Source organism: Bufo bufo, chromosome 1 (genome assembly GCF_905171765.1).
Source record: "Bufo bufo chromosome 1, aBufBuf1.1, whole genome shotgun sequence".
NCBI classification, from domain to species: Eukaryota; Metazoa; Chordata; class Amphibia; order Anura; family Bufonidae; genus Bufo; species Bufo bufo.
The window spans coordinates 16,793,026-16,807,482 of NC_053389.1; the positions used below are offsets into that span (position 1 = coordinate 16,793,026).

The window sequence follows — 14,457 nt, forward strand, 5'->3', positions numbered from 1 at the left end:
CTACTTTGAAGAACCTAGAATATGACATATTTTCAGTTGTTTCACACTTGTTTGTTATGTATATAATTCCACATGTGTTAATTCATAGTTTTGATGCCTTCATATTCATGAAAATAAAGAAAACTCTTTGAATGACAAGGTGTGTCCAAACTTTTGGTCTGTACTGTAGATAGATAGATATTTCCGTCTATGATTTCATACCTCCTCTCTTAGGTGCTGATACTGATGATATCACCACTGTGAAAGTGAAGGACGGGGATTCTATAACTATGAAGTGCATTGTAGACAGTAACCCGGAGGCTTCCATTACTTGGTATAAAGAAGAAATGGAGGTTCAGCGGACTATAAGTGACCGGACTGTCACCCTTACACTCAGCAACATTACCCTGAGTGATGCTGGAAGATATCGGTGTTCTGCAGAGAATGAACATGGGTCCGCACACAGGACGGTAGAAATCATATATGACAGTAAGTATAAAATATCTGTATTACATGCAATGTGACATCTGTTCTCATTATAGATACGGGAATAGAAGATACGATTTCGCAAATTAACTATTCTTTTTCTGCAATATACTAACCAGCCGGGCTAGGCCTCTGTCACATGGGTGCACAGAAAATGTGTTTTAGGAGTATATTGTGTGTACGCTCCGTTCAGTAAAACTGTGTGTTTCATCCAGGATAAAGATCCTTATGAACAGTTACAGAGATGATGGACTTTCTCGAACTTCTTTTTGAGTCTGATTCTAACGAATAGGCCAGAAAATCTGATTTAGATCCAAATTGATTTTACCTGAATCAAAAGTGCTCCAAATGGCCTGAAAATTGGTGTATGTAACTCTGAGATCTTCTAGGAATCTTTTTTTTTCTCTCTTGACTTTTTTATTTTTAATGTAGATTTTTTTTTCTTCCTTTTTAATCTGTTTAATGGAATGACAGCAACAGTAAATAATATCAGAGTGACAATGACAGATATAGCTATGGGTAAACGCATGGTTGATGGTTCAAGAAACAGCTTGTTTAAAAGAAAACACTGCACTTTTGGATTTGGGTTAAACCATTTCTTTTAAAAAATCCACTAATTTTCCCCTATTTGGGACAGATGCCTGCCGGGGTTTATACACACACACACACACAAAGTTTTATCCAAAGAAGTGGTGGCTTGTTCAGAACAAGTGAACAAAAAATTATGTCTTAATGGGGGCAGATGCCTGCCTGTATTTACGCACGTGCACAGTAGTATCAAACATGGCAGTGGCTTGTTCTGAAGAACTATCCGTTATTTTGGGTAGCAGCAGCAGTAGATTCTTGAACCTGACAGACAGGGAATGTGCACCTGTGCAGGGGTAGTGGTAGCGGCAAAATTATTGTCAGCATTAAAGTTTTCTGAGATGATACTTTGTCACAACCGTTTTTAGAAGTAAATAGCATATATGAAAAAATATGACTTTTTAAAAATACCTTTATTTAATATTCAAGTGGTTATAGGTATGTATATACCAACAGTGGTGTACTACAGTTAACAAGATTTCTAAGTAGGGGAGTAGTGGCCCCCAAAAAGAAAAACATTCACGGTGACGGGATAGACACTCGGGTTCAGGTGGAGGGATGTAAGTCTAGCCCAAATAGATGGCAGGGCCGACAAAAACTTACCCTAAAGGCCCTAGAAGACTGCTAAGCCCAAGGCGACCCCCTGATGGTGGAGGTTCCCTGTCCCCAAACCTAATGCTACCCGGTCCCTAGAAAACCCTCAACAGGGAAGATATTAACAATAATGTGGTAGCGAGTGGCTGGTTGTCCTATTAGATGGACATCACCACCACTCTCTAGACCAAAATAAAACACACAAAACCCCTTTGTAGTGGTAGCGGCAGCAGCATGGAACATGACAGACAAGGCAGAAGATGTGCAACACTTAATTCTGGACAAGACAGCACACTGATAGCAAACTGGCCCAGTTCCAGCTACTCTTCCAGTCTGCCTGCCCAGACGTTAATGGAATCAGATAAAAGGGAATGTGCTGAAGAAAGGGCATGGTCCAGGTAGGACTGTAGAAGACACAGCACTGCTGCATACACACCTAGCAAGCACAGCTCTGCAACACAGCTGATGTGTACACACACAGCAGAGCTGAATACACCTCGTGACAAGCACAGGTCTGCTACACAGCTGGCAAATATACATTCAGAAGAACTGGTATACACACCCAAAAAACACAACTATGCTACATACAGTAGCTGACCTATATACACACAGCACTGCTACACAAACACCTATCAAACACAGCCATGCTACATATAAATCTCTCTCTTACACATACTATTATCTTTTTTCTTAAATATTACATTTCTCTACATTTACACCACAGTAATCTACCTGGTTCTGGCTCCTCCGGCTCAGGACATCAAAGGTCATTTAGCTTCCAGTGATCAGAGTTTTCATCTCCTTTCACTGTTCCTCAGGACCTTTCAGCATGGAGATGACTGTGTTCCTCTTCAAGATCGGTGTCAGGCAGGGAGAGAGAGAAGTGTACAGAGGCTGTAGGCCGTATCATTAAAGAAGCAGTCAGGGATGGGGTAAATGCCTTAGTTTGTCATGTGGTCATCCATCCACATGGTGGCAGTATTTATGTTACAAACCAACAAAGGACAATATATATATCATAATCCAATTCAAAATTTACCAACACATTATTGTGTTAGTTTGTTCTAAAACAATAATATACATTATGCTATAAATGTTACACTGTGTCTTTATTGTTCACCTTTTTTTTAACTAAGACTACATTGACACAACAGTGAAAAAAACATCCGTTAAAAACAGCCCCATTTAATTGTCAGGCCGTGAAAACAAAATAGGACAAAAAGCCTGTTCCTAACAGTTGTATGAATGCTTATATGAAACCCCCCTGGGAAAAGGCCTGTGCGAAATGTATGTCAGGGTGCGGGCGTCCCTTGGATCCTCTGGTCTGGTATACTTTAGTTTATTTTGCACTTGCTGTGGATGATGGTGTAAATGTTTCTCCCCCCCCTCACTTCCTTTGCAGTTTCTTTTGTTACACCACTGTTGGGTTGATATGCTATACTGCAGTAGTGGAAGGGAATCAACAATATTAATATTTTATGGTAGATTGAGGGGGGCCAACATTCTATATTTTGTATTGTCAAACATTGTGATTAGTTAGACAATTATCAGGATCTCAGGGACGCGTTGGTGACATGTGTAGGTCATCCAGGACTGCGGATATTCTAATGTGATTATTATTATTTTCTTGATCATGTTTTTGTTGGTGTGAGTAATTGTGATCCCACACAGAACAGATGGTGTAAACATTATAGGTGATAATTAGTGTTGAGCGAATCGATATCGATCCGAATTTCAGGATAAATTCGGCTCTCCGCAAAGCCAAATTTACTATTGCTTTGCAGTAGCGAATCGATTTAACCTGAAATGGTGTAAAAAAAAAAATATATAAATAAAATACTTACCTGATCCATTTGCTCGCGACCGGTTGCCTGCCGCATTCTTGAAAGATCTCAGCTGAAATCCCGTACGCAGCGACGTATGATGTCACAGCGCCCTGGCCAGCATGATGACGTCATCGGAGCCTGAGCAAGATTTTGCGCCAGACCTTCAATGAAGATAGCGGCGGGCAGCCCGTTGCAAGCAAATGGATCAGGTAAGTATATATATACTGTGGGGTTTTGCTTTGGTAGACAGCCTAGCGGGCGCAGTATAGAGGCAACCACAACGTCTTTAACTTAAACAGTTCGGTGTTTATTCAAAGAAAAACAAAATGACCATTCACAATCTTAGTGTTTGTTTACACCATGCAATGTCCATAGAACAAAATCTTCACCTTGTTAGCAGTTTTCCACCCGTAGTCCACATCAGGCCTTAGGGGCCTGTTTCCCGGCATGCGGCTTTCAGCCCTTTAGCACGGCAAAAATTCACAGGTCTCAGCACACAGAGACTCCCCAGCTTCTCTGTCAGATGGAGGATAAACCACACCCAGTTGAGATTGTTAGCTGGATTTTTTTTATATAGGCCAAAAAGACCCGGCCTGGAGTGTGGGGAGTAGCCACCCACCCAGCACTTTGGCTACTCCCAGTAAGAGCCGGCCCGGATCGGCTTTACAGCCATACTAACAGCAAACAGTGTTAGTCAGCACTGACACTTAAAACTAACAGCTCTTACCTCACCGAGGCCATGAATCTCGGTGACACATACCTTCCATCAATGACGGCATCTTGCGTCTTCCTACAATATATATATATTTTTACAATCAGATGCCGCGATCATATATGAGCATGTATCTTAGGGGTATTAATGATGGGGTGCGGCGCAATCACTGCTCACTGTCATTGCACCCGCTACTTACAAATAAATGCAGATTCTTTGGTAAAATTTGGCAAAGCAGCCGAATCGAACTTTGATAAACTTCACTCATCTCTAGTGATAATATATGTTGTGTGAATGTAGCCTTACAGGCTGCTGCTGCTTAGAGATGTGCAAGTTTTTTTGAAAATGCAAACTAAAGAAATAAATATAAAAACCTTTTTCCTTCTTTTCTTTTTAGGGACAAAGTTTGGAGCTATTATTGCAATGGTCATCGGAATACTTTTACTGGTGCTGATCATAGTGATTGGAGCTTTTCTGATCATGGGCTTCAAAAAGTAAGTTTGCAGTCACTAGGGGTCATTTATCGTGCTTGTCTGTGAGCGCCATTAGACCGGCGCAGTGAATTAGCCTGTTAGTATTTTGCATAGTATTTATAAGGCGTCGCACAGCAGGTGATAAATTAGGTGATGTATTCGTCCGGTGGATCGTGTGCAATTAGACTTCTCATTGGTCAGCTCAAGAATTCGAAGCAAAAGTGCTGGGAAAAAGTCACACATTAGACTTTAAAAGTTGCAGCCATATACAGATGTGGTTATCTGTGAAAAGGTGCACGTCTACCCGTCCATGTGGCTATTTTTAACAAAATTGTCAAGCGGCCAAAACACAGTCAGTGTTCGGTCAGTGACTTCCATCAGTGGTTTTGAGCCAAAACTAGTTGTGGGTCTATACAAAGAACAGGTGCAGATCTTTCCCTTATACTTTATGCCTGTGGAGGCTCCAATCCTGGGTTTGGTTCATAATCACGTACGGCGACCGCCCTGACATGTGACCCTGGTTCAACTGCAGAGGGTCGATTTATTTCACGCACTTAAAGCGAACCTTTCACCAGGATTTTACTTAATAAACTATTACCAGTACCTTATAGATTATCCTCATTCTGTTTCAATGCATTCTTGTGCAGCTTTCCTGGGGTGTATATTAATGAAAAAAAACGACTTATAAAGTCCTCGTTTCCAGCTCCTTAAGTCACGCTAGAAGTCAAGGGGGTAGCCCTTCCCTCACTCCGGGCTGTAACTCCCCTGCCCTAACCCCTCATCTATGTAGTGTAACTGACACCCGGCTCAGACGCCGGGACCGCGCTTGTACAGGCGGCGCATGCGCCGTCGGACTCGAGCGCGATCCTGTAACTGAATCGCGCATGTGCCGTCACCAATGCCTGCCTGTCTTCTCTTCCTCATGCGCGATTCAGTTACAGGATTGCGCTTGAGTCCGACGGCGCATGCACCGCCTGTACAAGCGCGGTCCCGGCGACTGAGCCGGGTGTCAGTTACACTACTTAGAGGAGGGGTTAGGGCAGGGGAGTTGCTGAAAAGGCGCTTTTCTTTGTAGGCCTGATTCCGTTTTCGGTAAACAGTAGAATGATGTGCTTTACCAAAAAGCTCTATCTTGGTCTCATCTGTCCACAAGACATTTTCCCAGAAGGATTTTGGCTCACTCAAGTTCATTTTTTCAAAATGTAATTTTGCTTTTTTTTTATGTCTCTGTGTCAGCAGTGGGGTCCTCCTGGGTCTCCTGCCATAGCGTTTTGTTTCATTTAAATGTTGACGGATAGTTCGTGCTGACACTGATGCTCCCTGAGCCTGCAGGACAGCTTGAATAACAACTTGTTTGGGGCTGCTTATCCACCATCCGGACTATCCTGCGTTGAGTCCGTTGACACCTTTCATCATTTTTTCTCTTCGGTCCGCGCCCAGGGAGATTAGCTACAGTGCCATGGGTTTCAAACTTCTTGATAATGTTGCACACTGTGGACAAACGCAAATCTAGATCTCTGGAGATGGACTTGAAACCTTGAGATTGTTGATATTTTTCCATAATTTTGGTTCTCCAGTCCTCAGGTAGTACTCTTCTCCTCTTTCTGTTGTCCATGCTTAGTGTGGCGCACACAGACACACAATGCAAAGAATTTTTGTCCAGCCCATTTTTTAAGTTTGGTGTGACATTATATCCAATTTGCATTTTTTCCTCCCTTTTTTGGTTTTGTTCCAATGCACACAAAGGGAATAAACATGTGTATAGCAAAACATGTGTTACTGCAATACTTTTCTCTGAGAAATACTTAATTTTCTTGAAAAATTTCAGGGGTGCCAACATTTACGGCCATGACTGTAGAATCATACAACAGACATAAAACCATAGACAGATAATAAAAGCCACGAGAAAGGTTGTCTATTTCTAATTATCACTAACAGAAATCACTGACCAAAACACTGACGTGTGGATAAGACTTTAGTCTAAAACTAAAAATTGTCGTACGAGGCACGAACTCCTCCAAAACACTTTTATTACTAAATGCACCTAAAAAAAATTCAGTCTAAGGCCTCATGCACACGGCTGTTGTTTTGGTCCGCATCCGATCCGCCAAAATTCACTTCAATGGGGCCGCAAAAGATGCGGACAGCACTCCTATGTTGCTCTGTTCCGTGGTCCCGCCCAAAAAATAACATGTCCTATTCTTGTCCGCGCTTTGCGGACAAGAATAGGCAGTTATATTAAAGGCTGTCCATGCCGTTCCGCAAATTGTGGAACGCACACGGACGCCATCCGTGTTTAGCGGATCCGCGATTTGTGGACCGCAAAACACACAACGGTCATGTGCATGAGGCCTAAAATATAAAAAATTAGACTAAGGGCTCATGCACACCACTGTATGTATTTTGCAGTCCACAGAAAAACAGATCCGCAAAAAATACAGAGGACGTCCGTGTGCATTCAGTATTTTTTGCGGAACGGAACAGCTGGTCGCTAATAGAACAGTCCTATCCGTAATGAGGACGATGATAGGACATGTTCTATTTTTTTGCAGAACGGACATACGGAAATGGAATGCACACAAACGTTTTTCCTCTCTATATCCGTTCCGTATTTTTTGCAGACCGTATGTGGAACCATTCATTTCAATGGATCCGCAAAAAAAATGGAAGTTACTCCGTGTGCATTCTGTGTATGTATGTCCATTCCATCAAAAAATAGAACATGTCCTATTATTGTTCGCATTACGGACAAGGATTATACAGTTCTATTAGGGGCTAGCTGTTCCGTTCCGCAATATACAGAATGCACACGGATGTCATCCGTATTTTTGTGGATCCGTTTTTTGCGGTCGTGTGCGTGAGCCTTAACTTCATTTCTTTTTGCGGATCCATTAAAATCAATGGTTCCACATATGGTCCGCAAAAAAAAAAATATGTTTGTGTGCATGAGCCCTAAAACAGGTGCAAAACACTCTAATAAATGACTGCTAATGTTTTATTTAAAGTTAAAAATACCCACACTACCAGGGCTGTAGGTGGGGGAGGGTTTATGTGCATCCAGTGGGGCCCCAACAAACAACTCTGCCTTGGCAACGGTAAGAACAGCAGCCGTTGTTTTTACTAAGTGTGAAGGAAAGTCTAGCTATGACTCGCAGCAGTTTCAGCTTCCCTCTAACCTAATTCATGTGGTCCAGACATTAACCAGTATTTTTGTCTTCACCACAGGCTCTCGGATCTAGGAAACTGAGATATGAGGAACTATAACTTTGGCTCCTGACAATGTCAGACTGCTTTGGCTGTCCTTGTGCCTGAAAAACTGTGGCTGCTACAGTATATTCAGTAATCTATTTGCAAAGTTAAAAAAAGACCATAATGTTTCCTTTGGGATACCAGGGAGCTCCCGCAGCACTGCAGTGTGAGGACCCCACCAAACAGCTCATCATATCTCACTTTGCTGCAGTCCTTCACTGAAGAAAGATTGATAATGAAGAACTAGAGAAATTCTAAGATGTTGGTTGGGTTCACGTTGAGTTCCTTGGAGCTGGTTTTCAATCAGATTTCTCTTCAGATATTTCAGCCAAATCCAGAGGTGGCTCCATCAGGAAGGAGAAGTCTTAGTCCTCCCTTTATATTTCCAGTTCACTTCTGACTTTGGCTACAAAACCTGAAGGGAAGTCTGCATTGAAGCCTACTCCAAAAAACTCTGTGAGAACCTTAAAGTTTGGATTCAAAGAATACCTACGGCTGGTACATATCTGCTTATCTGATGCAGTTTAGCTGCTAACATCAAACATTAAGCAGCACTACCGTTAGGTCCAAATTGGACAGTCCATGAAGTGGCGGTGCCAGCAGTGTTAGGCCTTAGCCTAGCAGGTCCCTGATAATCAAGGATTTGGGAGAAATACTGCAGCACTCGATGTCTTCAATGCCAATCCTAATTTATTCACCAAGAATACAATGCTTTGACTACAATGAGTCACAATGTATGAAAAAGACACATTGTAGTTGAAACCGCATTTTTGTTGAATAAATTAGGATTGGCATTGAAGACATCGAGCGCTGCAGTTTAGCTGCTGGCATTTTAATAATAATGATAATTATTTATTTCAATAGTTTCCATAAAATATTTCATTTATAACACTGACATATTCCATTTCAGGAAAAGACAAAAAAATGTTAATGGGACCCTTAATGACATGATCATGAAAGACACAGATGCTATTTGCTGCAATACTGAATGTAACATTTCTGTAAGTACCCCTGACCAGCATATAAACTGTTCTATAGTTGTCCGTCAATAAGCTTACAAAAAAAAAATCAGAGGACGGGATGCTTCATGTACTTCCAGATCAGAGAAGTTACGGTACTCTACAAGTCCATACAGTTACTGAGTAGAAAAATAAAATAGAATCCCACAACAGCTTTAAAAACAAAAATACTGTCTCTGATATACAAGATTAGAACTACAAAAACACAAGAAATCAACTACTACTATATAATTCTACCCTCTATGTCACAAGAATATAACTACCATACTAATGCTCCCGAATACAGGAATGCAACTACTATAATACTTTCTCCTATCTACAAAAAATAGTTATTGTAATACTGCCACTATGTAACAACATAGCTACTATAATACTGCTCCTATGTACAAGAATATAACTACTATAATACTGCTACTATGTACAAGAATATAACTACTATAATACTGCTCCTATGTACAAGAATATAACTAATATAATACTGCTCCTATGTACAAGAATATAACTACTATAATACTGCTCCTATGTACAAGAATATAAGTACTATAATACTGCTTCCTATGTACAAGAATATAAGTACTATAATACTGCCTCCTATGTACAAGAATATAACTACTATAATACTGCCTCCTATGTACAAGAATATAACTACTATAATACTGCTTCCTATGTACAAGAATATAACTACTATAATACTGCCTCCTATGTACAAGAATATAACTACTATAATACTGCTCCTATGTACAAGAATATAACTACTATAATACTGCCTCCTATGTACAAGAATATAACTACTATAATACTGCTCCTATGTACAAGAATATAACTACTATAATACTGCCTCCTATGTACAAGAATATAACTACTATAATACTGCTCCTATGTACAAGAATATAACCACTATAATACTGCTCCTATGTCCAAGAATATAACTACTATAATACTGCTCCTATGTACAAGAATATAACTACTATAATACTGCTCCTATGTACAAGAATATAACCACTATAATACTGCTCCTATGTCCAAGAATATAACTACTATAATACTGCTCCTATGTACAAGAATATAACTACTATAATACTGCCTCCTATGTACAAGAATATAACTACTATAATACTGCTTCTACGTACAAGAATATAACTACTATAATACTTCTCCTATGTACAAGAATATAACTACTATAATACTGCCTCCTATGTACAAGTATATAACTACTATAATACTGCTCCTATATACAAGAATATAACTACTATAATACTGCCTCCTATGTACAAGAATATAACTACTATAATACTGCTCCTATGTACAAGAATATAACCACTATAATACTGCTCCTATGTCCAAGAATATAACTACTATAATACTGCTCCTATGTACAAGAATATAACTACTATAATACTGCTCCTATGTACAAGAATATAACCACTATAATACTGCTCCTATGTCCAAGAATATAACTACTATAATACTGCTCCTATGTACAAGAATATAACTACTATAATACTGCCTCCTATGTACAAGAATATAACTACTATAATACTGCTTCTACGTACAAGAATATAACTACTATAATACTTCTCCTATGTACAAGAATATAACTACTATAATACTGCTCCTATGTACAAGAATATAACTACTATAATACTGCTCCTATGTACAGTAATATAACTACTATAATACTGCTTGTATGTACAAGAATATAACTACTATAATACTGCTTGTATGTACAAGAATATAACTACTATAATACTGCTTCTACGTACAAGAATATAACTACTATAATACTTCTCCTATGTACAAGAATATAACTACTATAATACTGCTCCTATGTACAAGAATATAACTACTATAATACTGCTCCTATGTACAGTAATATAACTACTATAATACTGCTCCTATGTACAAGAATATAACTACTATAATACTGCTTGTATGTACAAGAATATAACTGCTGGGGGCGGACCCTGACCGTGAAGCTGAATGGCACCAGCTTCCTAAGCTCCTCACTCACACCGGTGATTTAAACCCTTTATAAGCTATCAAATTGCACACCAATGGGGAAAACTGGCAAGGACCGAGCCAAGGATAATCTGGAGCTGACACCTGCCCGCTCCAAGCAACCAGACATGGAGCAGTACCTTAAAAAGCAAGCAAAATCACGCCCCATGGAAGTCTCCAAGATGGCGCCGGGCACGCCACAACCATCAGACGCTGAAGATCCTTCAGAGGCTGGAAGCACATCAGAGGCCTCGGAGTGCAGACTCCCTCGGAGGTGCTCAAACTTATCCAAAGAGGTCCTTAAAGAGCTGCTGGACACCGCTTTGGCTCCTCTGAAAAAAGACCTGGAGTACATCAAAGACGACCTCCGGGGTTTAGGCCATAGAGTAATGGCGCTTGAAAACTCCCAAGACACTATCCTTCATCATGAAGGGAAAACCTGCCAGGCCTTACAAGCCCATTGGGACATAATCAATGATGCCCTCCTCCGAATAGAGGACCAGGAGAACCGGAGTAGGCGCCGGAAACTGCGGATCAGAGGCCTACCTGAATCCATCGCAGCAGAGGCCCTCCGCAAGGTGGCAGCTGAAATCTCAGCTACTAGGCCCAGACAGGGCAGCCACAGTGGTTGTGGAACGCATCCACCGCGCATTCCGCCCGAAACCAAAGCCCTCAGACCCGCCGCGTGATGTGATATGTGTAGACAAAAAAATCACAGAAAAAACTAAGATAAAAACATCCTGCACGGTATGATATACAAATGTGCAGATGTCCCTGGCCATATTATTAAAGAAAAAGGTCCTACGCTAAACCTACCGAAGCCATTGGGCTTCTATGTTCAGGAGTGCAGACGCCGCACATATGGTGTGCTGCTCCTAGTCACCTCCATGTGCATCAAGCAACCAATGGGATGAGGAGCCAGCACACCTATATGTACCACCTAATCAAGGCGCTCTATTGGATAGGAAGGGCAAAAGTGCAGAGGAATGCTACTCCCAAGATAAAATAGGTGCGCATTCACACTTGAAGGTGCCACTCCCTCAAGCAAATACTACATAGACAAAAAAATCACAGAAAAAACTAAGATAAAAACATCCTGCACGGTATGATATACAAATGTGCGGATGTCCCTGGCCATATTATTGAAGAAAACCACAGAAATAAGATAATAATGCACTTAGTAAAGTAGATGCAAGCATTATATATGGACAAAGTCCTCACTCTGATATGATAATATCTGAGACACTTAGTCAATATATTTTGATCAAAACACATCTAAGCCCGCCTACCAAGCGCCAAGGTGGTCTCAGGTCAGGCGGGTCCTACGCTAAACCTACGTGATGTGATATGTGGTCTCCTCAGCTTTGTGGACACGGTCGACCTCTTGCGAACCAGCAGAGAAACCGACAACTTGAGGTATGAGGACTCCCCTCTCCTGTTTTTCCAGGACTTGGCGCCTACTACGCTGACTAAGCGGCGTATTCTCCGTCCATTACTGGACGCCTGGAAAGCATCGGCTACTTCGTTTAGGTGGCTGTACCCCTTTGGCCTGGCCATGTTGAAAAATAGCAGGCCACTCACGGTACGCACGCCGGCGGACCTGAAAAATATCTGGGGTCCGCTCGGCCTAGTGCCAATAGATGTCCCTTCTTGGATGCCCGCAGACCAGGGGGACCCCTTACCTGCCCCGCCAAGAGTCGATGCCTGGCTTGAAGTATCTCCAGGGAAAGCCGATAGAGCCAAAAAGGACCGGCATAACACCTGAAGGGTGTAGATTCATGACCTCTGCTACCTCAATGGGGATTTTCTCCCTTATACTGCACAGTGATTATATCTGTGCCTCAAGTTACCAGGCTATGTGCCTATTTTCTCCAAGATCTAAGTTCACACATGAGTGGAGATGGTTATGTACTGAGCTTTAAATCCCTTGCGGTTTGCGGGGACCTTGTTGAATGAAAAAGTGCTGTTGCTGTTCTGGCGGACTACTGCCCTCACAGGCTTCTGTTGTATTGTCCTGGTCTGGGCTTTTGTTTTTGCACTGCTACCCCGCCCCAGCTGGTCAAGATCCTGGGGTTACACTGGTTCTTCACATTGTGATGTTCACCCCCCTCTGAAAGCCTCTCAGTGGCTCTCAGTTGTCCCACGGGAGCCCCCCCCCCCTGATGGATCCCGGCATGATGTTGTGATGTAAAAAGATCCTATATGCATCAGGTGTCTTGTGGGACTTCTCATATGTGTTCTAGAATGTTTGCTGCCATCTAACATTCACATGTTCTTCTTTTATTTTCCCTTCCAGTTGTTGTCCTACCTTATTTGTCCTGCAATCCTTCCCTTTCTGTCCTCTCTCACTGCTCTGTTGGAGTTTGCCATTTGTTCTAGGAATGTACCCTTCAAGAGGTTTATGCTCTCCTCATCATCTCATGTTTTGTAACCATGACTACCTTTGTTGTATCCTCATTGAATGTCCGGGGTCTGAATGAGCCATGTAAAAGATCTCAAGTATTATCACTTTTGCAAAGAGATAAAAGCTCTATAGCCTACTTTCAAGAAACGCATTTTAAAACTGGGAAGATTCCGAAATTGCTGACCACGAAATTCACCCAATGGTACCACAGTACTCATACATGGGCTAGCAGAGGGGTCAGTATTGCAGTGCACAAAGGTCTTCCGTATAAACATATCGCAACCTCCTTGGATCCTGAAGGGCGCTTTCTGTTTATCAAAGGCCTCATTGCTGACACCTCTGTTACACTGGCGAATATATACGCCCCCAACAGGGGCCAGATCCCTTGGCTCATTCAGACCCTTAGACAATTGAATACCTTTAAAGAAGGAATGCTTATTCTAGGTGGGGATTTTAATGTGGCCTTGGAGCCATCTCTAGACTCCTCCTCAGGCCGGTCGTCTATCACTCATAGGCAGTTGAGACGCCTTAAGGTTTCTCTGAAAAAATTAGAGGTATTAGATGTGTGGCGTACATTGAATCCCTCAGGAAGGGATTACACATTTTATTTCCATGCTAAAGCTTCATATCACAGGATTGACTACCTATTCCTCTCCTCTGCCAGTGCCCCATTAGTCTCTAATGCTAAAATTGGGAGTATTGTACTTTCAGACCATGCCCCGATTTTCCTAACTCTCTCACTCACCGGCCTCCCAAAGAAAGATTGGACATGGCGATTGAATGACACTCTTATCCAGGACCCTGATAATGTCTCTAGGCTGTCAGCCTCACTGTCCGAGTTTTTCAATATAAACACATCTGGGCCTTCTCCCCCATATATTCCCATCATCTGGGAGACGCACAAGGCCGTGATTAGAGGTGAACTGATTGCTCTAGGCTCTCATATAAAGAAAAAACATTCTTACACCCAGAACTTGTTAATGTCCCGTATTACGGCCCTTGAGCTCACTCATGAGCAATCCCAAGCCTCGCATGTGGCTGCAGAGCTGTATGAAGCCAGGAATGACCTAAAAAACCTTTTAAATGCCACCTCTGCCAAGCTACTGCTCTGCTCTAAGTTTAAAGCTTATGC

At 41.7% G+C, this 14,457-nt stretch overlaps 1 protein-coding gene across 1 annotated transcript in view; it reads left to right on the forward strand.

The window, feature by feature from the left end:
• Positions 1-14,457, forward strand: part of LOC120990677 (sialic acid-binding Ig-like lectin 8) — a 118,634-nt gene that overhangs the window by 46,354 nt on the left and 57,823 nt on the right. The window contains exon 6 of the mRNA XM_040419800.1: positions 214-468. Within this exon, the coding sequence (XP_040275734.1) occupies positions 214-468 (255 nt within the window). The remainder of the gene's footprint in view (positions 1-213; positions 469-14,457) is intronic.